Source organism: Cyclopterus lumpus, chromosome 8 (genome assembly GCF_009769545.1).
Source record: "Cyclopterus lumpus isolate fCycLum1 chromosome 8, fCycLum1.pri, whole genome shotgun sequence".
NCBI classification, from domain to species: domain Eukaryota; kingdom Metazoa; phylum Chordata; class Actinopteri; order Perciformes; family Cyclopteridae; genus Cyclopterus; species Cyclopterus lumpus.
The window spans coordinates 6,975,426-7,002,206 of NC_046973.1; the positions used below are offsets into that span (position 1 = coordinate 6,975,426).

The following is a 26,781-nucleotide window of genomic DNA, read 5'->3' on the forward strand; positions in this document are numbered from 1 at the left end:
CGTAATCCCGTTAAGCTGTTGTCTTAATCCTCCAAAACTCTAATGGAGTTTGTCAACTGTGTATGGGATTATGTGTGCCTCCTGTTTCTTTGGGACACTATTGAAGAGACCTGTTTGTGAGTTCTTCTCTCTGGTTTTTGAGAGTGAGCGCACTTCTTTTGCAGATGGATAACAGTGTCAGACAAAACTTCTCACATTTATCTTAATAGTCTCACTTATTGTTTTTTCATTCTACTGCTGAAAATGATGTCCAAGGCGCCAAGGTAAGTCAACATTATCTACAGAATGTCCTATACTACTTTATTATCATTGCTTTAATGCTATTTTTGGATTGAGCTGACTATAACATCTTAATAATACTTTAAGAAATCATTGGCATGGCAGCTGAGTTATTCTGAGTAACGTCTAAATGAGAAGGGACAGTGAGCATGTTCAATTAATTCTTTGTGGATATACATTTGTACTATTTACTTGGAGCACAGAAATTATCAATAACTTGAATTCATCTGAATTAGGATGAAACTCATCCACAAGATTTTCATTGGCTTACATTTAAACATAATAAATAAAGTATAAAATGATCAGCACAGCAATGCCTCGATTTCTATCCTTGAATATAACCAAATCAAAATGTAATAATAACACTAAATGATTGTTTAATGAACTGTCTTAATGTTATGTATAACAGGTGGCCTGAGACCCTGGTAAACTCTAAGACCAACACACCTGCACAGAAGACCAGGGGAAAGGTGACTTCCACACTCTATAATTTACAGATGCTTATTGCCTGAACCAAGTGTTTGATTGTCTCACATTTATCAATTCAGCATTCATTCCTACATAGATATAAAGTGTCATGAGGATGAGGAAACATCTGAATTATGACTTACTTTACACTTTTATTGTCCATTCATTCTTCTAGAAAAAAAGTATTTTCCCCTGCACAGCAGGACTCTTGCTCAGCTGTGTTGAAAACATCTGTATATAGAGCATATTTAATTACAATAAACAAGATTCAAGACACTCAAGAAGGGACAAAAAAGATCACAATCCTATCTGACCCAGGTTATGATGTTCAACACAGCAGTGTTGTTAACATTGTTGTTAAATAAGAACCCCAAAATACCTTTCAGGGTCTGACTTATACTCATCAACTAATCAAACACATTACCACAAAAAATACTCTCAGAATCTGAGAAAATGTGTTAAGATTTGTTTAATTTTGTGGGAACCAGAGTCTGCTGAATCTGAATCTGAATCTTTCAGCGATTCCTAAGAAATAATTCCCTTAATAATTTGTTTTGAAGCTCACTTGCAAATATCTTTGCTTATGAAGTACATCATCTCATTATAACAACCCCCCATCCTCCAGAAGTAGCTCATACCAACTGTGTGTATAACATTGTGTTAAAATGATTGAACTATATTAATCATGTTCATTTGCCATGGACATATTCTCCTCAGAGTGGGTGTGGGTTTTTGCTAGATGTGCATTGATTAGGTTTTTTTTATGAAGCCATTAATGGCCAAAGATCAAGTCATTGTTTTTACAACCAGCACACGCCAATAAGTCAGGACTCTTGGAGCCTCCTCTCATTGATTTCTGTCTTGAGGCTCGGCCACAGATTGATGGCCTCTGCAGTTGGGGAGGCTGCATCTCTAAAGACTGGAAGAAACTGCCTGTCTGATGGCTTTCCAATGCTCAAGTGTGATTAAGTTCAAGTGTGTGTCTGTGTGTGTGTGTGTGTGTGTGTGTGTGTGTGTGTGTGTCCATGATCACGGTGTCGGTCAGATGGCACTTAAGCAAATTAAGAGCTCATTTGGAGATTAAGAGGTTCTCTCCCTGGTGATTGGATTGTGTGTGTCAAAGAGTCCATGTTGGGACGGGTGTGAGCAGGAGGGGTCGATGTTTGACATTTAAATATAACCATACAGAACCTAAAAAGTCAGACAACTGCTGTTCTTGCTTTCTTTTTTTCTCTCCCAAAGGAACCAGCAGCATTACCAGTACCATTAGCAGCACCAAGTAGAGGAAAACCCACTGGCAGCCAGACGTCTAACCCCATAGTTAGCTGTGGAAGGAGCAACAGCCTCAGCAGCAGAGGCAGTGATGCAACTGCTGGCGGCAGTCAAGCTGGTGGCAGTTTGAAAAGATGCAGCCTCAGCCACCAAGACCACCAGGGTACCAGAACAGCATCTCGCTCCGCCAGACGAGCTCTGCGCCTCTGCAGCAGCCGGAGCTTTTCGTCCATCCACACCTCGTCTCTCACTGCTGCTTCGTTCATGAGGAGCAGCCGCTCTCTCAACAGACTTGACCAAAGAGCCACCGGAGACGGTAATTTCATGTTAAGTTTAGTTTATGTTTGTTTATTTCTTTCTTACGGATATTTACAGAATCATTACATCCCAATTAAATGATTTTACAGTCAATACTCTTATTGTGTGTGTTTTTTATTTATGTATTTTCTTAAGTTGCTCCAAATCCAATAGGTTACATTTAAAAAAAAGATGCTCTAAAAACTTTGTTGATAAATGTCGGAAAATATGTTTTTTAAATTGTTTTATATCTCTGAAACAGATTCAGACCATACAGATCCAAGTTCACAAGTAAAAAAAACAACCGCAGATAAGAAAGAACTGCATTCTGGTCAGCTGTCTTCCTCTCAGGAGCAAATAAGGTTTGTTCTGTATCTTTTTTTGTTTGTTTTAGAGGGTCCTGCATTTTTTTGTTTCATGGTTGCTTTGTAAAATGCTGTTATTAAGCTTTAATGTAAAATTAATATAATTTTTGTTGTCAATCTGTTCCATTTATGTTCTAATGACTAAAGGGACAACAAAAACCAGTGTTGTGATGATAAAGCGGAGTCTTCCTCCTCTTTGGTTTGCACCACTGCACAACATCATCGTGGCAACAAAGTAAAGAAACAGGTACTTTTACTTAATGTGTATTTACAAATACACAATAAAAGCTATTGTCTTTACCAATCAGCACATTACATTAATATAGAAATTGTTCTATATCTTCTTGTGTAGTCTATTGAAGCAGACTCATGTAGCCCCATAAAGGTGGACGCTGCAGTAATCTTAATAATTACATTTCTGTGTTGTCCTGCTTATCAGAAATTGAGAAAACACAACTATCTGTTATTGGCCTGATGTAGATGTATTATTAGTGACCCTACACTTCTGGCTAGTAAAACTAAATCCATGCTGTTGTCGAGATTCAGAGACTTTGTACCTTGATATGCATGCATCCATGTGCTCCATGCTCCTCCTTCTTAAAGACATGCATTTAAGCTTTAATTAAAGTGCAGGTGGAGGAGCCTGATAGCAAGGGAAGTGAAAGGGGGTCAAAGGACCACAACGTGTTCCAGTTTCAGAGTTAAAAGGAGGATGCAAATGCAGAACACCAGGCAGGCAGGTTGAGTAGAACAGCAGGTGACCTTTAATGCATCAAAGCTGCAACCAAAAACACACAGACAACTATAGGGAGCAGGCCGAGGCAAAGCCAAAACAAAGGATTAACTAAAAATGACACGTTGCCTCTCTGAATGATGATGGCAAGGATTTTTGTTTCTGTATGCAAGTGTTATTTTGCATGCATTTCAGCCATCGCACTTGAGAATGAGACTACGTTGGTTTGTGTAATGTTACTTACTGTGACAATTTGCATATTTTGTCATGCCACTAATAATTACAAATACAAAAAATTAAATAGGATTTTCATCCAAACATATGAATCAGAGAAAGTATATTTGTGGTATTGAAGAGCAGGAACAAGATAATCACAACATTAAAATTAAAAAAACATTTTTGTATTATTTTACTATGAAATGCCAGAAATTATAGTATATAGTATATATTATAATTATGTGACATTAAGTAGTACAAATCATGTCAATAGCAATATCATAATTACAGAATCCTGTTAAACATTAAAATCAGTTTATTTTGCTATTCAAATATTAGTTTTCATTTTCCCAAATGAATGTCACATTGTGAGATTTAAACTAACTTCAAGACAGCTTCATATACCGACGATACTATATTTGTTATTATATATATGAAGTCTTCTATGGCTGCCTTGATCGAATTTGTTGTTTTATTTTCTACATTATAATGTTTAAGGCACACTTCTGAGAAATGCACCATCAAGAGAACATGTGCTCTCATATTGAATGAATTAAACATATTTAAACATAAGAGGGTAAATCACGGTAATCCAAAAAGTTTAGATAAACTGACACCTCACACATAAATACATTAATATTGATCTTTCCACAGACCAGAAATGGAGTCTACACACTCTGTGCGATGACCTCTGGGATGAGACGCGACTTGGTCCAAGCAGTGTTGAAGAACGTGAGGCCGAGTCTCACACCTGACGGCACAAGGTAAATCAAGTTGTTAAAAGTGCTGCATAATTGGTGTCAGATTTGTAAATAAAATAATATTGTAGAATTGACTGATTTAATTGAGAGTTTACATCGTAAAGTACCGTTACTTGTTCAAGGCCATATTCTGGCTATTATTTATTATTATTAATTATTTAATTATTTTACATCCTTAGTCCTTACATTTGTTTCTTTGTCATTCCTCACAGCTCCCCTTCACAGCATCCAGACTCGCAATCAGAGGAGGATCTGGAGAAAGCTGAACACCCAAACAGCTATTTGCAAGAGCACAACACCAGTGGCTGTGCAGAGGAAACACATCAGCAGCAGAAAGAGGATGAACTGCAGCCGGAGACAGAGCAGCATTCTGCTGATGGAAGCTCAGCATCGTCCATGTTCACCTCCTCTGCCCCATCTCCCATCATTCCTCCTCGGCTGGTGGTGGAGGAAGAGGGTGCTTCCTGTCTTCAGTGTTCGCTTCTTGATGGAACCGCACTGACTGGTGAGTCATTGAATAAACTGAAACAAACTTCCATCTCAGTGTTTCTTTAGTAATTAATTTCAGAAACATGATGACATTGGATGTAGATGCTCACTGCACAAGGCCTACTTCTACATCCTTTAGTTCTGATATACTGCTTAATAAAATACTAAAATAATTGTGTTTGTGAATTTAAACTGCAGCTCATTTCAAGAACCCATTTGAATTTGGCTTTTATGTTAGTGGTTTGCAATCATGTCCCATAAATATGCTCCCACTGTGGTACAGACATATTGTTACAGTTCATATCACATTGCACTTAATTGATTCTGTGTGTGACCTTGTGTGCTCCAGGTGTGACAGATGCATCATTGTGTCTTAATGGAGCCGGTGACGGCTCTACTTCTACTGCAATGCTGTCAAATGTGGACTGTTTTGATAAACATTCAGATGCGCTGAGTAAAACTGAGCAGAGTTGGCAGCAAGTTAAAACCACACCCTGCAGCGAGGAGCAACAAGTATCGATAAACTTCACCCGGGAGTGCACAAAAGATAACGATCAACTTCCCTGTGAACAGCAAACTGGGCAACTTGTCAAAGAGGTGAGATTATGTTTGAGAGTGTGTGTATGTAATTAAAACAATAGGTTAAAAGATGTTCACCTGAATGCATTAACAAGTTAATACCTGTTTGGAGCGACAATTTCATAACTATTTCTCTACAGCTGGAACAAACACACAAGGAATTGTCTCGACTGCAGCAGTTAAACAGGAATCTGCAGGATGAGCTACAAAAAGAGAGAGCGATGCAATCAAGAGAATGGGTTCCTCCACAGGTATAGTGCAGAAGACACTCAAACATCTACAATATGAGCATGCAAAGCACAGTTTGTCCCAATTAAAGCCTACTTTTGTCCTGTAGAGTGATCTTCTTTCAAACTCCAACTTGGAACAAGCATTGGCTTTACAACAACTGCAGAAGATGAACCATGACCTCCGCTTTGAGCTGGAAGCTAACACTAAGAGACAGGAGAAAGCCAGGGAAGTTGAACTACGGCAACGGGTAGATCTCTTAGCTCAACAAGCACAATTACTTGTCACGGGCGATGCCACAGCACTTGCACAAGCCCATCTGGAGCAAGATCGCCTGCGTTTTTATGAGAATCAGAAGGAGTGGGAGAGTTGCGTGGCCTCCCTTAAGTCCGAGCTGAGTTCCAGCGAGGAAAAGAGGAGGGAGGCTGAGGTGCGCTTCACACAGCTGCAGCAGGAGTTGCAGAATTACCAAAGTCTCCAGCAGGAGGCTGATCGCTTGCACAAACATCTTCAAGAGGTTACAACTGAACTTCATACCAATCAGGAAGTGCAGGCTCAAAAAGAGGCTCGCCTGCAGAAGCACCTCACGCTCCTTCAAGAAAGTCAGGACAGAGAACGGAGGAGCTTGGCCTCCAGCCTGGCACAGGCGGAGCAACACTCACAAGACCTCCAGGAGAGACTGGATAGAGCTGAACAGCAGGTGGAGGGCCTGAACCAGACGCCAACATGGACCAGGGACATTGAGGAGGCTCAACAACAGCTTCAAGAGGAGCTAGCCTGTACACTATCTGCTGTGCAGAAACTTCAAGAAGACAGAGAGCAGCTCGATCATTGCTGTCAAGAGCTGCAGAACCAGTTGTGTGAGGCAGACGGGGAGAGGAGCAGGCTGCAAAGTCGTTTGAAAACAGAAGAGACGCACTACTACAATCTTGAGCACTCTTACGAGAGAGTTAGCGAGGACCTGCAGCTGGCCTTAGGGAAGGTGCAGCAAAAGGAGTCTGAAACACAGGACATACGAGAAGACTACGAGAGGCTTCTGGACAGGAAGGAGCAAGAGCTGAGTGAAGTTTTGCTGAAGATGGAAGTCTTAGGTAATAGCCTGGAGGAGACAGAAGTGAAGCTGAATGACGTATTGAAAGGCTGCACCTGTCAGCAGAAGGATGAATCCTCAGAGCCTTCTCAGCTAAATGAGAGGCAGACAACTGATCTTGTCACTGGAAGTGACAGCAGGCCAAAGGAAATAAACAATGTCCAGTTGTCTGACAGCTCAAATGCAGTTAACCATGCAGGAGATGACCCAGAAAGGTTTATGTCTGCGATCCAGATTCTTGAAAGCAAGCTTTATGTAACAGAAGAGAAGCTAAAGGATATCATGCAAAGACTGCAGGAGCACCACAGTGACATCAGATGCCAGGACCCTCACCTTTGTTCCCAGCTCACTCGCAGCCGAGCCAGTGCTCAGCACCTCAGTCTGCTTCTTCACAGTCAGGCCAAGCAGAGCCAGCGCTTTGCCCAGGAGACAGAAAACCATTGCAGGATGCTGGCTGGTAGGTTTCACATTGCACTGAACATCGTACAAGCCTGCAGAGAGAGGCTCCAGGCCACGGCGATTAATATTACAGACTTTGAGAAGCAACTAGCCGCGGCTGCTGCCTGCCTTCAGCAAGGAGAGAAAGAAGCAGAGAAACAGAAGCAAGAATCATACAACGCCAGCAAATGGGAGAACAAGATCCTCAATGATGAGACAGCTGGAGCTCAGAGCAACATTAATGCGTTGCCCTCGGAGGATGACGTGGAAAGTGTAGGGAAGTGTTTAATGAGGGAACTATTTGTAGTAGAAAAAATGGTATCTATCCTTCAGAGTCAACATGGCATTGGGCAACAATCCTTGGCACCAAGAGAGGATAAGGGGGATTTGGCACACAAGTACAAAAGCATAATCTTGCAAAGAATGGCTTTAAAAACAGTGAAAAGCACCCATTCTGGGAGAGCAGAATGTGACAGCATTGGATGTTTAGAGAGGGCCATCGGTGGAGTCTGTACTGAAGCGGAGCTCATTTATGCTGCTTTAAAATGTCAGCAGCAACATGAGAGCGTGACTCAAGTAAATAATCAAAAAGTGGAGCTTCAAAGGAAGAGTCTGGCAGATATCAATCCCCCAGAGTTGGCTTCTTATGAGGAGCAAGTGCAGGGAGAGGATGAAGATTCAGAAGGAGCTGCTAAACTAGTTGAAAAAGAGGAATCTGATGTCCAAAAGCTAGAGGCAGAGACAAAACCAGAGTGGTTGGAGAAACTTATATCCCGGCTGCAGAGAAGAGCTAAATTCTTACACCAACTCTGCCAGGAGGTTTCTGATGGCAATACAGGAGAGTGCAGTGTGGATGATAATTGGGAAAATGCTTCAGCAGCTGACCTAAATTGTATGCAGGAGCAGGCAAAGTTTATTTATCTGTCAGACAGGCTGCACTTGGATTTAGAGGACAAAGTGTACGCTTTGTGCGAAGAGCAGGATATCACATTAAAGGATAAGCAGGACGCTTTTAATCACACCTTATGTCAGCTACAGGAGGACAACAGTGGATTAAGAGGAGAGCTAGAGTGTGCAGAGCAAAAGATAATATCTGTTGAGACTGGGAACCAGAGACTCCTGGAAGATTTACGGAAGATCAACGATTATCATGAGGAACAGATGAAAGAAATGGAAACAGAGTTTCAAGAGAAGATAAGGGAACTGCAACATATCCATGAAGAGGAGATGAAACACTTGCATTGTTATTACACCAAGTCTTTCCAAGAGAAACAGACCAAAAAATGCACAGAAAGTACCTCCTCCCTACCAGACCAGACTGAGATGGAGAGAAAAACGATGCTGGCAGGTGGTGCAGGAGCCATGAGAGAGGCTTATCACAAAGATCTGGGGAAACTGGAGGTAACAAAGACCTTATTTCTGTATTAAATACGCTGTCTCTTTAGTAAATGTAAGCAGTAAATAATTACTTATTTTAAAGAGAGAACCTGTTCGAAATTTCAATAGGCATCCTGTGATCAAGATGCTGCTGCTATGGAGGAAATGCACAGGCAGCTGATAGGTGATCTGCAGCAGCAGCATCGGATGGAGGTGGCGGCACTTCTGAAGGAGAAAGACAAGCTGCTGCAGGAAGAGACGGCTGCCACGATGGCAGGTAAACCAAGAAGGCATACACAAAATAAAGCACTAGGCCTGTTAAGCCAATACAAACTGAATTTCACTCTTTTTATTTATTTTAATGTGATGAGGATTTTTTTTTGCTGAAGTTGTGAAAGGGTGAACATTGACTGATAAATGAATAATGTGGTAACAGGCTGTATGAACTGCATCAGCGAAAAAATAATATTTAAGAGTTACTTTAGAAGAAGCCTTTGTCTAGTATTAAAAGTGAGTTGATGTTTACCAGAAATTAAAACATTAAAACATTCATGCAAGTTTTCACATCTTTCTCCAGCCATTGTAGCGATGAGGAGAGCTCATAAACAGGAGCTGGAGAAAAGCCGACAGTCTCAGCGCATGAAGGAGAGCGCTGACATCACTCAACTGCACATTGAATATGAGTGAGCGACTACTGATTCCTTAATTTGTGTTAGTTTTTTTCTCTTCCACTTAAGTTTACAGAATATTCATAATTGATACATATCTAATAATACCACTTTAATAGCTAGCAGATAAAATACCTTTACCCCAGGTGGAGTTTCACAAATACATACTAACAAAGGCTAAAATATGCACTAGATAAACACAAAAGGAGTCACTCCACTTTCCAGTTACAGTCAGTGTCAATAACTTAATGTAAAGCATTGGCAGTGTCATCTCTGTCACACACAGTTGAGGACGGACTAACAAGCTCTGAATTGGCAGCCGGTGTGGCAGATCTGTCAATGGTGCTGATAATTGAAGAGTGACATGGACACAGCATCTAATCATACGAGTACATCCGGAGTGAGAGTAACCTCATGTTTAAATTGGCATTAATGTCCTACTTTATTCAGACTTGTATGAGTTATTAGGACATGTACCTGGTATATAACTCTTTATTGGCAAGAGATGAGCAATTTAGGAAATATACTTTCAGTTTTTCCATCATCTCCATGTTTCCAATTTTTTTTTTCATGTGCTTCTTGTAATTTCACCATTTCTGTTTGGGAGCTTTTTCCCCCCAATTTCTGTTAAATGTGCTATTAATAGTGTTTTGACCAATTGTGTCCTCCTCGTACAGTTTTTGTCACACACTTCTGCTTTGCAGGAAGGAGATCAGGTTGATGCAGAAGGAGCTCGAGGTGTTGTCGGTTCAGCACACTCAGAAATGCCTGGAGAACTCTCAGCTGAGCCAGGAGCTGAACGATGAGAGGCAGTCCGTGGTGCAGTACCAACGGGGAACCCAGGTGCACACAAATAAGCAGGTACAAACATGTTCTTTTCACAAAGGTAATTAACATACCTACATGTATGTACGTCTTTATAAAACCGTCTAGAAATGCATCATCTTCTCCCCCTTTCCCTTGTCGTCCCTTCAAGAGAGAGACAGATGAAATGTCTCAGCTACATTTCTCACGAAATGGGAAACAGTCACACGTTGCCCCTCAAATAAATGACTTTTATGAGATGGAGGTAAGTGTCTGTGATGGTCGAAGTGATTTGTATATATTTTTGTTTTTAGCTAAATTGACACGTAGTTTGAGTTTCTGTTCTGCCTTTATCTTTATTAAATCTAATTTGAAGTTGTATGGGTTATTTATATACACACACATGTAAGCGTGTTGGAAAAGATTCAGTTTAATACATTTTCACAGGTTTTATAGTACGTGTTTGCATTTATAATCCTGTCCTTTATCATAGCACACCACATGTATTGATGAACTTATGTTTCAGGTGATATTGCGGGCCAGGGAGGCAGAAATGCAGTTTCTCAGACAGGAAGCTGGTTCTCTCCAGGAAGAGTTGAAGCTTGCTCGAATGGTACTGACATCTCTCTTTATGTGCGCTGACGGTCTGATAAAATATTTATTAGAAAAGAGCAACAAAGAACTAAAAACTAATGTGTGTTTGTGTGTGTGTGTGTGTGTGTGTGTGTGTGTGTGTGTGTGTGTGTGTGTATGTGTGTGTGTATGTGTGTGTGTGTGTGTGTGTGTGTGTGTGTGTGTGTGTGTGTGTGTGTGTGTGTGTGTGTGTGTGTGTGTAACAGGACAAAATATACGCCGAGAACAAGCTCAAGGCCCATTATCACAGCCAGGATGAATCCCATCAAGATGTCAACACACTATTGGAAGATGTCAAGTACGCCACTTATTCTCCAAGCGTAGACGCTTCAGGACAAACCCTTGGTAAGACACTTTTTACTTTGTGTACATTATAAAATGGTATGGTTACTTATGCAAATTCTACTCACACACATTTAAACCTGAGAAATAAGCTTATTCGTGTTCTAGCCAAGAGTTAGATGAGAAGATTGATTCCACTTTCATATTTGTGCAGTAAATATTAAGCCAGCAGCTGATTAGCTTAGCATAAGGGAAAACAGTTCACCTGTCCACAGGCAACAACTTTCACAAACTGCATTTCTATTTATCTCCTAATCTAACTCTCGTCAAGAAAGGGAACAAGTGCATTCTCCAAAATGTAGAACTACTCCTTTAATGCCCTTTCCTCTATGTCCCTCTCATCCTCTGGTTTTCTCAGAGGACACTGTGACAAAAACAAGTAATGCTGCTTTTCTGAAGAGAACTGTCAAATCAACACTTACACGTCAGATCAGAGGAGTGAGATCAAAGGTAAAACGTGTTCATTGATAAATGCTAAACGTTGCCTTCATATGAACCATTTTAAACCTCCAGCTCACAGTGAAGTGATTCAATCAAATATTAAGAACATTTTTATTTGTGTGTGTGTGTTTGGCTTGCAGAGTTTAAAAGATGGCCTTTCTGTCCAAGAAAGACTGAGGTTGTTTGAGTCATTCTGATCAAAACAAGATGAGCTGGTGGAGTAAATCTGCTCATTGGTCATTGCAGTTTGAACACAGAGGATGTATCTCGGTTTATTATGTGTAACTGTTGTTCTTACACAATGTGTGTATGTGTTATTTTATGTTACTTTTTTTACTGTGTAAAATGTTGATTTGTTGTTGTTTGTTGTTGATGTGCAAAATGTGAGAAGGAAAAGGAGAAAGAGAAAGAAGCATCAGAATACCACCAGAGGGAGCAGCAAACACTGACTTTTCTAGATGAACGTTTCTAATAATGTACTATAAAATATAAGACAGTAATATTATTATTAAATTATGTTTATATCGTGGATATCAATGCATTGCACAGTGTACCTGATAAACAATCTGTGGTTTTATTATAATTACTTAGTGTGTAGCATTCGTTATTTATAACTGTTATGACCATATTGTACCACTAGAGGTAGCATAATGTACTCTCCCAGCAGACACGACTTCTGAAACAGAGGTGATGTTACTACCTGTTTTAAAATCTGTTCCGCCGTTTTATTTCTAGAAATATTTAAGCTGGAAAAAGGGCAATCATTTTTGGAAGGTTAGATCTTTGATATCAGTATATGAACACATTAAGCTTGATTTTGTATTCTGGCAACATGCAGTTAAAAAAATTCAAACAATAAAGTATTTTCCTGATAACCAAAACAAATTGTTTATGTTTCCCTGTTTTTGTCTGACAGTATCTGATTGTGAGAGTAAATAACTGGGTTGTAGGAAGAGCACATTATAATGTTGTAAAGATAGTTTTTATTATGTCCCAGAGGGAGATTTCTCCCTCAGAGAAACGTAAAGATATACACAATACATGAACTAAACACATGGTTATATATATGCATTCCTGACCATAAAAACACATCTTAAGTTAAGTGGGATAAAAGAGAAAAAGTCTCCTGATAGGTTTGGCTGTGAAATTATAGAATATAAAAAAAATAAAAGACATTGTAAAAAGGTGCCTATGGTTAGTTAGTTTGAGGACAAAGTGCTGGTGTAGACATTACATGTGTTGATATTGCAGAGTTGGTCGGATCACACTAACTATAGTGGCAACCACAAAAAACTGAACCAAGAGCTCTGACAGTGTAACACCGAATGAACCGGAGCTCTCAGGAGCCCGGCAGCAAAGGAGGAGGCTGGTGCAGGAAAATATTGATGTCCGCTCTGCCTCGAGGGAGGACACTTACAGTACAGTACCTCGTTAAATGGAGCATAACGCTGGCACATAGCCTGATAGTGATGATAACACACTGAAAATGGTCTCCAACATCAGAGCAGTCGAGACAGAGGGGTCCCCGCTTTTAAAAGAGATCCCAAACATTTTTGCCATCACTTGTGAATGAACTTGCTATTGAAGACTAACTGCTGATGATATTTAAGCAGCCACACTTTACTCAGAGATATGTTACAGGTGGCCTCAGTTAACCTCTAAAATGTAATATGAGTAAACCTTAAAATTAACTAAAATTTAAAATGGAGAGCTTTTACCAGTGTTTTTTCTTTCTTTACTATGAGTTTTTAACAATAAATGTTAAACTGGTTTCTGTGTAAAAAAAAAAAGTATAACTCCAAGTGTGCTTGCAGAATACTTAATTTGTTGCTTGGAGTCATATTCTTAAAGAGGAACATCGCACCTCATTAAAACCCAACACTCGTCTTTCCTTCCTTGTGACTGCTGCGTGTGAAACTGCCGTCATGTGAGCCAACACTTTGAAAGAGCAAAGCTGCTTCTTAACGTTAATTTCAAGTTTGCTAGCTCTGAAGTTTTCATCTACTGATGAATTCTGTAAGATGTGGTTGAACGCTTCAGAAAAAGCCGAGACTACTAAAAAGACTAGAGCTGAAAGAAATGTATCAATTAATTGATTATTCAATCAGCAGAATATTGATCAGAAACTATTCTAATGATTGATTAATCATGAAGTCAGTCTTTTGGGTTTGGACTGTTTTGGATATCACCATGGTCTCTAAAAATCTGTAAATAAGCATTTCATTATTTTCTGACTATATGGACATAGCCCCTAATCAATCAAATAAAATAAAATCAGAAGATGAATTGATAATAAATCCTAAAGTGAACCCTGAGCTGTGATTATTTTGTGTATGATTTTGCAAACTAGATTTGTTTGTCTGTTCAAACATTTTGCCATGATAGGAATTTCAATGATCCAGTCAGTCGGGTTGTTTTTGTTCTGTTGCTTGTTGGAACCAAGAGGCTAAAAAAAGAATATTTCTGATCATCTTTTTAATAATGCATAACATTTTGTATCTGAAATAAAGTTATGATTCTTGGTGTTGCATGAATTGTGTGTGTGTGTGTGTGTGTGTGTGTGTGTGTGTGTGTGTGTGTGTGTGTGTGTGTGTGTGAGCCTGTAGGGTTTGTTCTGAGTGGAGCTGCCCCACAAGCGCTCCCAGTCCTCATGACTGATCAGTGGCTGATGTAGGAACACCAGTACACAGGTGCACCTGCTCAGACTGTAAAAATAAGTGGCCCATTTATTCATAAAAAGATCAATTACTGCACCTAGCACAGACGCCGCTCTGAATAGCATGCACAGCCTGCTTCCCCAATGATACACTTCAGTGGCATTTACACTGCAGCTGACGGGACCACGGATATGCTTATTTTCTCCTCTCAAATATGACACGGGCCTGCTTTTTTAAATTGGCGTGAAGAAGAAAGCGCTGCATGGACTTGTTTTTCCCCCAATTTGATTTGATGTTACGAAATCAGGTCCAGAGGCGTGCAACCTACATGCAACTCAATTTTATCAGTGTTTCCATGACAATGGATAGATCCTACGTTGTTCACCTGAGACAAATATAAATTTGGCACCAACATCAGTTTGGCAACGCCGGCCTCGGTGTGGAGGACGATGAGGCTGATTGGTATTTGGGGAAGCACTTTATTACAGTCGACTCTTGTATGTGCTCTAAGTAAAATGTGTGAAGCGTATTTCTATCATCTTTCTATCAGAGTAAGAGCTTGAAAAGCCATAAACAATGATCCAATTTGAAATGAGTTAATAGGCACCAAGTTTAGATTTCTTCAACAGGACCAGACCTTGACATTAAACTTTTCATAAACTTTTCAAATAACCTTAATGTTATGTGAGGAGAAAGACACTTCCTTATCCACAATGAGGTAGAATAAGGTTTAATCAAAGTGTTCCAGTGAGAGGGACCTGCAGTTCAACCTCCTTTTCCTTTTGCCTCCATGGTGTCCCTGAGTTTATCACTTTAATTTGAGGAGGCAGGATGTTGATTAGTCTGGTCTGGAGAATACACCCTAAGTGGAGCAGGAAGGTTAGTGAACAGCTCCCTAAACAAAGTCCTGTGTCTTGTGTATGTGCAGCATTTCTTTCTGTTGGGTGCGGGCACAATGCCTCTCTTCCCCCCTCAGGTTTTTTTTGTCAATGTTGGCTGCCAACACAGACATGAATATCATTCAGCCTCTCTTTTTATCTCCATCTTTCGTGTTTTAGCTTTCTTTTCCCTGCGATCACTGCTATGTTACACAGGCCTGCCACCATTGTGTTGGATGTTATCGCAATAGAGATATCTCTATTCCACGGGGCGGACGTAAATTAGGTTTTCTTTCTGCTGATATTTTAAACAAATCTTTATCCATTGAAGTTGAAAAAAGAAACTCGCAGCGCAACTGTAACCCAATGTGGCAGCAAAGAGTTACAAACTCTGGTTCAAAGATTTTACAAATAAATGTACTATTAATACGAAACACACAAGTTAACAGCAAATGAATGGTTAACTTTGTAATTAATTGTATTCACAACATTGATCTCATGCCACATCTCACAGCTATAGATAATGCATACAGCTATAGATAATAGAACAACGAGCAGGAGCTGCAGAAAGTGAGCATGAGCAGCAGGAGTGCTGCTGAGACTGAACTAACAGACGGTTACACAGTTGTATAGTTGGAGTACCTGCCTACTCCTGATTCTGAGTGTCCTGCCAGAACCAGTTACGCTCATGTCTGACTGAGCTTTGAGTAAACATCCTGTGTCTTTTGTACCACACAGGGATAACCTCAGCATGACATAACACTCGGTATGAATCAGGAGAGTTTGTGCTTATTATCTGAAAGGTTATCAAACTGCAGCTTGTGTCCTGAGTGTGGTCGAGCCTGGCCCACTTTGTTGTGCTGCAGTGAGGCGTCCTTTAAATAACTCGCTGGGTACGAGGTCTGTCCCCATAGCACACTTCACATCCCCATCTGGTCTGCCATCTCATATCTGAACCCATTACCCCTTTACAGGCCTGATCTCATAGTATAGTGTGGATGTAAAGCTACAACTCCACCAAACAGGAGCACACGCCCAAACTTGTATTGTAAGGTCATTTAATTACATTCAATATACATTCTGTATACATATGAATGTCGACTAAACCGTCTGAGTTAATGCTGTCATAAAAAAATTCTCCCTCACCCCCTTTTTTCAAAACTGCACTCAAAACGCACAGATTTAATCTGTGATGCATAGTTATGTAATGTTATTGTCTTTTTACTGTTATGTCACTTATTTGCTTTTTTAAAATTGTGTTTGCTTTTACTGTTTCTGTTTTTACCTTGTAAAGTGCCTTTGAGTACCTTTTAAAGCATTATAAAAATAAACGTTGTATTATTTGTTATTATTTGTTGTTGTTGTTATTATAAATGATAATATTATTATAAAGATAGGAGTGTGAAAATTCTGTTGTGATGTCTCTTTTTGTAAATGTGAATGCTTGTCCTCCTGTAGAGCTACGGATATACACATGGTCTTACTAAGTGAACACAGATCCAACAGCACTGATACTTACAAAGGTCAAATATTATTTCCCATTCAAATTAGAAAACTGATACTCAGACTGCCATGGCTTCCTTGGAGGCTGTCATGTTGCCGTGTCACACACACCTTCCACCCGCTCTGCCCTGCGATGGCCTCTAGTGAATCTGGGCCAAGCCACTACTGGAACTACTGGTGCTGTTTCTGTCCTGTGAAATAAGTACAAACTCCTGGGCAGAGAAGTTAGGCGGTGGGTTGTTAAAAAAACAAAAAAACAGCATGGCTGTTGTGGCTTGCACATAGCAGATATCTATTAATTTGGGGTGTTTGGAAATTAATTGTGGTTTCACAAAAGTATTGAGTGACGTTGTAAGTGTGTCCGTCTAATATTGACATGTTTTAAATATACTCACTCCACTGCCATCGCTCAGTGGCAATGTCGCCTATCAATCCACCACTTCATACTTACTTTCTCATGCCCATGACATTCATACATTCATGGTCCCCAGAGGATGAATCCTACTGATCGTGTGACTTTTTCTTCAGGCACCAATGAGGTCCACATTTATGTTTTCTAGACTAAGTTATTTTTTAACTAATGGATAGATTGCCACAATATCTGTATTATTATTATTTTTAATTCATGGTGTCCAGAAGATGAACCCTGAAGACTTTGATGAACCCCTGACTTTTCCTCTTGTGCTACTTTCACTTATTGGCCCACTTTTTTCCCAGACATTCATGATTTCCAGACCATTAGATGTATTTGAATGCCTTTTGGAGATCCTGACTTTTCAACCTTTAACAATAATAAATAGAAAAAATTAGTTTGTCCAATACATTCGATTTATGACCAAATATCTGCCAAACTGTTGAAATTCCCATGAGCCTCAGCTGTACTTTAAGTTTAATGCTATATAAATAGTAGATACCATGCTAGCATTAGGTGTTAGCAAGTATCTGCTATTTGTAAAAATAGTTTCACACAACTGCCAGACTCATAGTCTTGTTTTACAACTATAATTAAGGACACTTGGCCTTGTGATAAACACGTTATTCACTGATTTCCTCCTTCATATAAGCATGCATACACAAATGAGAAAAATTAGGGATGTTCAGCAAGGAACTGCCTACATGGGCTTTTTTTTAAGTCCAGCGTGTTCAACAGGGGCTGCTTTGCTTTCTGAATGAGTCAAAATGGAGACCACACCACCCACTCTGTGATCTGTTTGGTTTGAGTTTTTAAAAAAAGACAACATTACAGAGTATGGTATGAATTAGCAGTGTAAATTACATTTTGATTTACATGGATACCCACACAAGTGTAGTTTGGACCTCTGGACCAATGATACATCCAATGTGCCAGATTTGTGTTTTCTTTCTGGCTGTTCTGAAAGAAAGAGAGGCTCCTAAAGAAACACCACTCTATACATCCATTAAAAGCAATGATATCACAAAGTAAGGAGGACAACTTAACCTAATCAAACCCAGAGAAATTAGTTTAAAAATGGTATATGTTGTAGCCATTTCCTGTCTCCCTTGTAAACATCAGTCCTGAATGAACCAGTTGGTTCTTTCAGCTCTGAACACCGCTGACCAGCGCTGGTGAAACACTTGTAGGGGAAGAGCATAGGCTCCAAATGCCAAGTATCTACAGTGACACCGTGAAAGGGAGGGGGAGGACGAGAGCTGAGCAGTGAGCAATAGTTCACTGGATGTGGGATACAGAGTGGGATCTGCAGCAGAACAAGATCACATAGCCGATATACCCAGTGAGAGAGTGTCGACTGCCCATGACTCTAAAATAAGATATGAGGGATGGATTTTTTTATTGGACTGGACCCTCCAGGTCATGTGAGTCCTAGAGACATTCAGTGTGGGATAGCGGGCGATCAAGTCGTTGTACTATTTTAAGGGTCAAAATTATGACTTCAGTGGTTCAGCTGAGTGATTTTGTCATTTCTTGTCTGTTTCTGATCAACTGGATATCAATCGAGCAGTAACTTTTGGCTTAACTGTAGGAGTGACTGTAATGCTCTGCTCACTGAGTGGAGAAAGAGACGCATTAAAACCAGGAGGCACAGGCATGATGGTACGCTGTGGTTATTTACTCCCGAGGATAGAGTGGTTCTACCCTTAACAGAAGAGAACAGTTGAAAAAAAGGAAGCCTGAGGAGAATCATGCAGCAGTTTGGCTGAAAGACTGGGGACTATAAAAGAAAGGGGAAGTTGGAAATCAACAATTATTCAAAAACCTTGCACACAAGGTAAGCTGCTTGTGGGTTTAAATTTTGTATATATTACTTTAGTCAATATTATTTTAATGAGAGACCTGTGGACTGTCTCTTATTGTTCAAATAATATTCTGTCTCTATGTGACCCACGTCAGCAGAGAAGTAGACTCATCTCTGCTCTGGCGTTGAGATCACAGCCCAGCGGGCAGAGTGTGGCTCCTCTGAGAGCTGACGAGCAGTCGCACAGCATATTAGATATTAATAACCTTTGCTTCTTAGCAACCAGAGCTTTGAAAAACAGAAACTACTGCGTAAAACACACACATAACCATATTCGAATCCGCACCAAATGTGAGTTTTGTTTTTTATCACTACTGGAGTCTGTGCTTAACAATTACTTAACCAATTCTGGAAATTTGTAACATATCTCAACTCCTATATACTGTACCTGTTATGTTGTATGTACAGGGTATTACTGTCCATAGCTGTAGAGTTGCCGTGTTGGGGAAACCTGCACAGCAGACTTTGTGACCAGTTGATTTATAACTACATGTTTTTGAAGCGCTGAGGTACACTATTTGATATTTGATTGCATCTTGTCTCTTGAAGGCAAAAAAAACATCATCTCTGTTTTCTGAGCTGAGTGTAGTCTCGTTCTGGGTCCCTTGAGTCTGCAGTGTGGTGGTGTGACAGTGTCTTATTTTATGCCTTGAAATGAGGGAAATCACATCAGTGAGTGTCTGTAAATTAAATCTCTAATAATAATGATTCATATAAAGAATCAGGGCAGCTGAAAATCAATCAAGCAATGACAGAAATGTAACTAATTGAACTGAAGCACATGACAATATACTTCAACTTGAACTACAACTTGAGTGTTTACAATGCATTCTGAGGTGGATATGAATACTTAAATGTTCCCTAGCATCATCGTTAGGTCAACATTTCTGTTTTTGCTTATAGTTAATGACCAAAATATCTGGTATAGTAGTAATTTTACTCATCAGCGTCAGGTCTAGTTTGTGCTTTATACTAATTAGCAAATGTAAGCATGCTAACATGCTAAACTAAAGCGGCGACTGTGGTGAACATTATACCTGCTAAACACTGAAAGCATTTGAGAATGTTGATATTGTTGTTATTCACAAAGTTGACTTATCTAGACTACAACATTCAAATATAATTAGACTACTAACTAGAATAAAATAATAAAATAAAATACAGAAATAGAAGACCTATAAACCGGTTGCTTGGTGTGATGTGTTTTATGTGAAGCAGGATGTTCAGAAAGATATTTTTCAAATATACTGTATAATACTGGTTCTTGCACTATAAATACTGGCTTTAAAAAACTTAATTGCACACAATGTGCTGGAAATCATATGTTCCATATTTTATTAGTAGGACAGCAAATCTAGTACAAGCTTTATGAACTGAAGGCTGCAGTTGCGACTGATCAGGATAAAATTCCCCTTTAAAAAAAATATTTTTCCACTGATGTGTCTGAAGTGATTCCATATTGATTCATTCCATCAAACCATTTGTATCTGAGGCTTTTTCTACTAGGATACACGATTTTCTGCCCCGTCTTTTTCAGCCCATATATTTTCCAGTTCAGCCTCACAGGGGAATGACACAGCCTCATCACAGTACTCCAGTGCCTCTAATAGTTGTGCCAGCTGGAGGAAACAGAATATACGTCAGATAAAATGGCAGGGCATTGGATTAGCTGGCTATTTCTGTACCTTGTTGATCAAAAAAACATGTATTGTATACACCAGAGTATTTCTAATAGAGCAGATGGCAAAGAGAGGTAGGACTAAAAAAATAAAATGTCTGGAAGGATACATTACAAATGAAGTGTGATTGTGTTGGACAATCTATGTATAACTGAATCATTTCCATGTTTGTCCAAAACTGTGCAGTATAAACCAACATTTAAATATCTTCAAAACACGGATAAGTGTAAATTACATTCACCATCAATGAAATGTGAACAATCAAAAGAGTTGTTACTAAATAAACAGTGAACAATGATTAAGTAAAAATACAAGCTTTGTCTGGGAAAGCTTTGAAAACAAGCAACTATTATTAGAAACCAGATCCTGAGCTGTTTGAGTTGACAGTAAGGGACTACTCAGAGAAGTCTGGATCTTTTTTTAATAAACCATATGGAGCAAAAATCAGTACTAAACAAGTAGTAGTAGTAGTAAAGAAATAGAGAATGTGTGAGCACTGAAAAAAAGGTTTTATTTCACAGTGAAGCTACTTACTGGAACATGTAAGTGGCCATGAACATCATGTTTATTGGCTTTGTCCAGTGTATTCATTGTGTGGTGTTTCTGCAACACATTGTTAATGTACTATTGCAAACATTACTGTATGATTATCTTAACTTTCTATTTAAACAGAGGCAAATGCATTCATTTTTCACTTTTCAGGTGAAAATACATAGTACAAAATTATAATGGTATAATGTCATATACTAATATTCCACCTGTCCTTCCTTTACAGGAAACTACTTTTGTGCCTCACCTCTCATTTCCAGTTGACACCCTGTTTAGGGGCGGAGCTGTCACACTTCCTGTGAGGCTGGTCAGTTTTGTATGAGCTGGGCTGATAGTGTGAAGCCCAGCTGGCTGTGCCCCTCTGAGGCATGAGTGTGGGAAGGGCCCACCACCACAACTTTGTGTCCTGTGAAGAACAAGGCCTGAGACTAAGTACCATGCCTGCTGTGGGCAGCTTTGGCAATGGCAAAATTCACACAAGACGCAAATACCACAGCCGGTTCGTCAGCAAGGCTGGCCAATGCAACATCCATTTCTCAAACATGGATGAGAAGTCACAGCGGTACATATCGGACATTTTCACAACATGTGTGGACATCCGCTGGCGATACATGTTCCTGCTATTCGGTCTGGTGTTTGTGGTGTCCTGGCTAACATTCGGCCTGGCGTTCTGGGTCATCGGCCTCCTACACGGTGACATGGACCATCCCGTAGGGGACGACAGTATTGTTCCCTGTGTCACACAGGTCAACACCTTTGTGGCAGCTTTCCTGTTCTCTGTTGAGACCCAGACAACCATTGGGTATGGTGCTCGTTGTGTGACAGAGGAATGCCCGGGAGCTGTCTTCATGGTAGTCTTTCAGTCCATCATGGGCTGCATCATCGACGCCTTCATGATTGGTGCCATCATGGCCAAGATGGCAAGGCCCAAAAAGCGTGCAGAGACTCTACTGTTCAGCCACAATGCAGTCATTGCTTTGCGTGATGGGAAGCTGTGCCTCATGTTTAGGGTTGCTAATCTAAGGAAAAGCCACATCGTGGAAGCTCATGTGCGAGCCCAGCTCGTCAAGCCCCGTTACACAGAGGAAGGCGAATACATCCCCCTGGATCAGCTTGACATGAACGTAGGCTATGACAAAGGCACAGACCGCCTGTTTCTGGTTGCACCCCTCACTGTCATACATGAGATAGATGAAGAAAGTCCACTGTTTGGCATCAGTAAACAAGATCTCGCAACATCTGACTTTGAGATAGTAATTATACTTGAAGGTTTGGTGGAGGCCACAGCCATGACAACGCAGGCACGCAGCTCGTACCTGCCCTCAGAGATCCTGTGGGGTCACCGCTTTGAGCCCGTCATCTTCGAGGAGAAGAGCCAGTACAGGATAGATTACGCCTTCTTTCACAAAACATTTGAAGTACCCTCCACCCCCAGATGTAGTGCCAAAGACATGGAAGAGAGTAAATTCCCAACATCTGGCGCCAACTCTTTTTGCTATGAAAACGAGCTGGCCTTCATCAGCAGGGATGAGGAGGAGGAGGAGGAGGAGGAGGAGGAGGAGGAGGAGGAGGAGGAGGGAGAGGGAGATGTGGAGAAAGAGGAAAACAGGTGTTCATTGGAGCTAGGAGGTGATCAAAGGTCCTCCCGCAGAGAATCAGAGATTTGACCTTTTGCCGTTGCTGGTTTTATTTACTTTTAGTTGCAGAACAATACAAGCGTGTGAAGAGCCCTATGACTGTCATGCTACTGACATGAGGATACCTGTAAAAGTGGAGAAACAGCAGTACTGATCTCCAACAGACAAGCAAGGATGAAACTTGTCACATTTCTTATTGGAATAACGTTTGCTTCCCTGGGATGGTTATGGAGTGTTATCAAATGCAAATGCGCTTTCATGTTTGAACTTGCAGATGATCCTGGTAGTAAAGTGCATGACATAAGCATAGTTTTGTATCAATATTTTGAGAAGTCTTTCATCGTTTTGGTGAGACCATCTCTAGGTGCTGTTCACAGCACTCAAATATACAATGTTCAACTGAGGGACATTGACACTTTGCAGATTATGTTTAGAAAACTAAATTTTGGGAAGATTAATCCAGATTAATTGGTTAAAGACAGAGGTGGAGCTCAACATTTGATTTTCTTCTTAATGATATTATAATTGATATTTATATGAACAATAACACTGACTATTCTACATCATACAATGTCAATGCCAACTTGGTTAATTGGCATGTATACAACTAATATACATGTATGAACTGCATGTAATGATAACAAATGACAAGTTAAAATTTTACATATTTCCATCACAGAAAAGGAAACACACTTGATGGTGATCATACATCATGAATTAAAAGAAAAAACTATTCATCTCAGTCTTTGCATTTCAACCAGAAGAAAACATTTGACCTGAATAGATGGTGTAGATTTCTTTCTCAACAGTTTGGCAGAAACATTGACATTGGATGAGTGTTTGCTAAACCCTGCACCCCTTTGTCACGGTTGTTACGCCACTCAAGTCCTTGATTTCATTAGACAAAAGCAGACCATCAATTCTATTTCACGGTCATTCGCTAAAGTTTACTAGCTTATTAAGCTAACATTAGCATAATAAATTGATAGCAAAAGCCATCTCCAGCTAACTCTTTTTTTTTTCTAACAAATTTTTTTTAGCTGACTTTTTTTATGTCTTAATGCACTTGTGACTACATTATGATATCATGAGGAGGTGAAAGCTAACAGGTAAGCATCCTAACCAGTTAATGATCCATGGAGAATATTTGGAAATATAGAAACAGCCTTGTTTTTGTATTGCCGACGGTCAGTCCTAGTATTATAATTATGACAAAGAGGTAAGAAATGTACGACCAGACTGTTATTTCACTCTAACATGACCCTATTTAGCTTCCATACTACAGGCAATACAGAGATTAGATTTGTTTAATTTTTCTTATTTCCAAATACTATACTACTGTTTTTCTCCAGTTTAACAAAAGAAGAAGAAAAAATATGTATTATCAGGACTAACGCTAATACTATCTCAGGTAGACTCATGTTGGCTGGGATGGCTCGAGAGTAAACTAATCCAAATCCAATATACAGCAAGACTCCCAGGATCCCATGTTGCTCAGCTCAATATCCTTTTGAGATGACACATTAAGGAGACATTTCACAGGCTCTTATGTTCTCAGCAATGTTTTTCGCAAGGTCAAATCATCAACATATAATTCCCATTACATTCAATATGTTAAAATCTCACACCTACAGCTTATTGCCTACTAATGTTATACGCCCTGAAACATACCCAAACACCCTCACATTAGCAGTGGCTGAAATTTGGGGGCTGAATTGATTTTTTCATTCAAAGTGCATTTAACAAGTTGTTGTACTTTGAATAGCAAAGATAGCCCCTGCTATCTTACAATGTCAGTTCATAACCCTCCAGAAGAATCAACCTATTGCCCGCGCGTGTGCGAGCGTCCGTGAGTGTTTGTGCACCTTTGTGTCTCTCCAAGGACGATCTTGCATTCTGCTGCAGCAGACTGCATAATATTTAGGGTGGCCAGTTATGGCTGCATGCTGAAGGACGTCTCTCGTGGTTGTGGAGACGTTCTCAACACCTTTTATTGCCTGTTTAAACTGCCATCGACTGCCTGCTGACTCCTCACTCAAACTCTTTACTCTGCGCCCAGAGACACAGTTTGTTCACTTTGTTTTGGACAATGTGTTTGGCTAACAGCTCACAGCTAACGGAACTACCAGCACACATCCTGTTAGGGGGGTTCATTTTGTTTTTAGCAAGGTCGTATGATGTGTCTTATACGACAAATTTGCATACATTGCATACATGTTGTTTTTTTACTGAATTAAGTATGTTTTACGATGCCTCACAGGCCATTGGTGTCTGGTTAGCCAGTTGTTGGTTGTGTTCATTCATACAATACATAATTACAGCAGCGGTCATTGCAGACACACCTGGTGAAGATATGCACTCTACTGAGTGCACCTTTCTAGTTACATTTGGTTCTAGTATTGAATCCACTGATGGCCTATAATGGTTTCTGTTGTTTTTCTGTGCTCTTTTGGCCAGGGGCATTAATTAGTCTTTTTTTGTATATTAATAGGACAACAAGTAATAAAGATGTTAGGTCAGACTGTGTACGTGAATTAGTTTTCCCTCTGCATTTCTCAAACATAAAAATCCAAGTGAGTTAATTCATACTGACTGCCATTTCAGCGAATTTCAACACATTTGTATTTATATCTTGCTGAAAATATCAGAATGGGCTTGCTCCAGAAAGCAAATGGTGGTTCTACTTCTATTTTAACCAAGAGCAGTAAGACGGAAGAACTCTAATTTGTACATTTGTCAGACCGCTATTGTAAATAAATTATTATTATTTGGGGTTTTATGATGTTTTCTGGCTGAATAGACAATAAGTAATGATACATTATTTTGAAAAACAGTGTTAATATCATAAATTTTTCGATCAAAGCAAGAAGCTGGAAATGCTTCTACTGAATTGAACAACCTCTTCTTGTCTTCCACTAAATGCATATAAAGCAATCTTCACTCTGAGTCACACTTTATTTTCTCCTCAAATAGTTTTAACTTGTTGTGTGTGACAACAATATATATTGACAGACAACTAAAAAAACTAACTCTTGTTGATTACCACAATAAAAAACATCTCACAAAGCCAACAGTTTTCTTTTTACTTCATGGTAGACGGACACAACGTGCAGAGATTATTGTACAATAAGTATCTTATTGCATGTGTGTTACTGCATTTGTTGTCCAGTCACAACAAATAAGTGCAGCAGGGAGAGAAAGGGGGAGTTGTTTGATAAACACAGAGGAATAATTTTTGGCTGTGATTTGGTGGCACGGTATCTGGTTTGGGTCAGAGGTTTCTTATTTCATTCTTGTGTAACCAATCAGCCAAGTCTTTGCATAGGTACAGAAAAGACTTGGCAGTCCTGCTTGATTTCCCTGCCCTGTAACCTTGAACATTGAAAAATAGACCTCACACACACACACACGCTCCAAAATTTGTGTGGACTTGTGCAGCATGACATCTATATAATTAATTACTTTACCTTAATTAATAACTGAAATACTTGACCAGAGCCATTACAAAGGCATGTTCACAGTTTTCTACTGATGGGAAATGTTTAAGTCCTCTAAAATAAGCACATTTAAGTAGAATATCACTGTGCCTGTCTATTCAAGCATCATGTTACCCAGATCTGGTTTGAATACATTACCATTAAATACGACTTATCTGCTAAAGAGCTAAAGAGTGGGTGTGTGAGATATTAAAATGTTATCTTGGCATCAAAACCCATCACAGTGGCATTTAACAGGATAAGCTGTTCTCCCCTTTCATGCATTTCACTTTCAGGAAGATATCTTCAGCGCCGAATGAAAGTCTAATTTTTGTTCTTGAAGAGGACTGTATCCTTTGAGATGTGCTGCGTTATGGAAGGAGCACTGAGAATAGACTGGGATGCTTCCCACCCACTCTGCAGTGTTGGAGGATGAAGAAGCCGTGGAGGGGTCAGTCTTCCAACATGCAGAGTGGGCTGTTGAGAGGCAAATTTGGCCTTAATTGCAGCAGTTCTATTCTCTGCTGGTTTCCCCTCAGCTGCCAGAGGGAGGTGGAGGGTGGAAAAAAGTAATATGATGCAACAGCTGCACTTCCTCTCCTTGAGCCATAACTCCAGACATTTTAGACTTGAATAACATTTGTCC

At 39.8% G+C, this 26,781-nt stretch overlaps 1 protein-coding gene across 1 annotated transcript; it reads left to right on the forward strand.

Moving 5' to 3' along the window:
- The first annotated feature begins 18,210 nt into the window (after positions 1 to 18,210).
- Positions 18,211 to 25,728, forward strand: kcnj12b (potassium inwardly rectifying channel subfamily J member 12b). The gene is made up of 2 exons (XM_034539288.1): positions 18,211 to 18,767; positions 21,249 to 25,728. Exon 2 carries the CDS (start codon positions 21,391 to 21,393, stop codon positions 22,687 to 22,689), a length of 1,299 nt encoding a protein of 432 aa, XP_034395179.1. The 5' UTR covers positions 18,211 to 18,767; positions 21,249 to 21,390; the 3' UTR covers positions 22,690 to 25,728.
- The last annotated feature ends 1,053 nt before the right edge of the window (positions 25,729 to 26,781 follow it).

Bases quoted from the DNA above. Each gene is read 5' to 3' on its own strand.
- kcnj12b (XM_034539288.1), top strand. From the start codon at position 21,391: ATGAGTGTGGGAAGGGCCCACCACCACAACTTTGTGTCCTGTGAAGAA.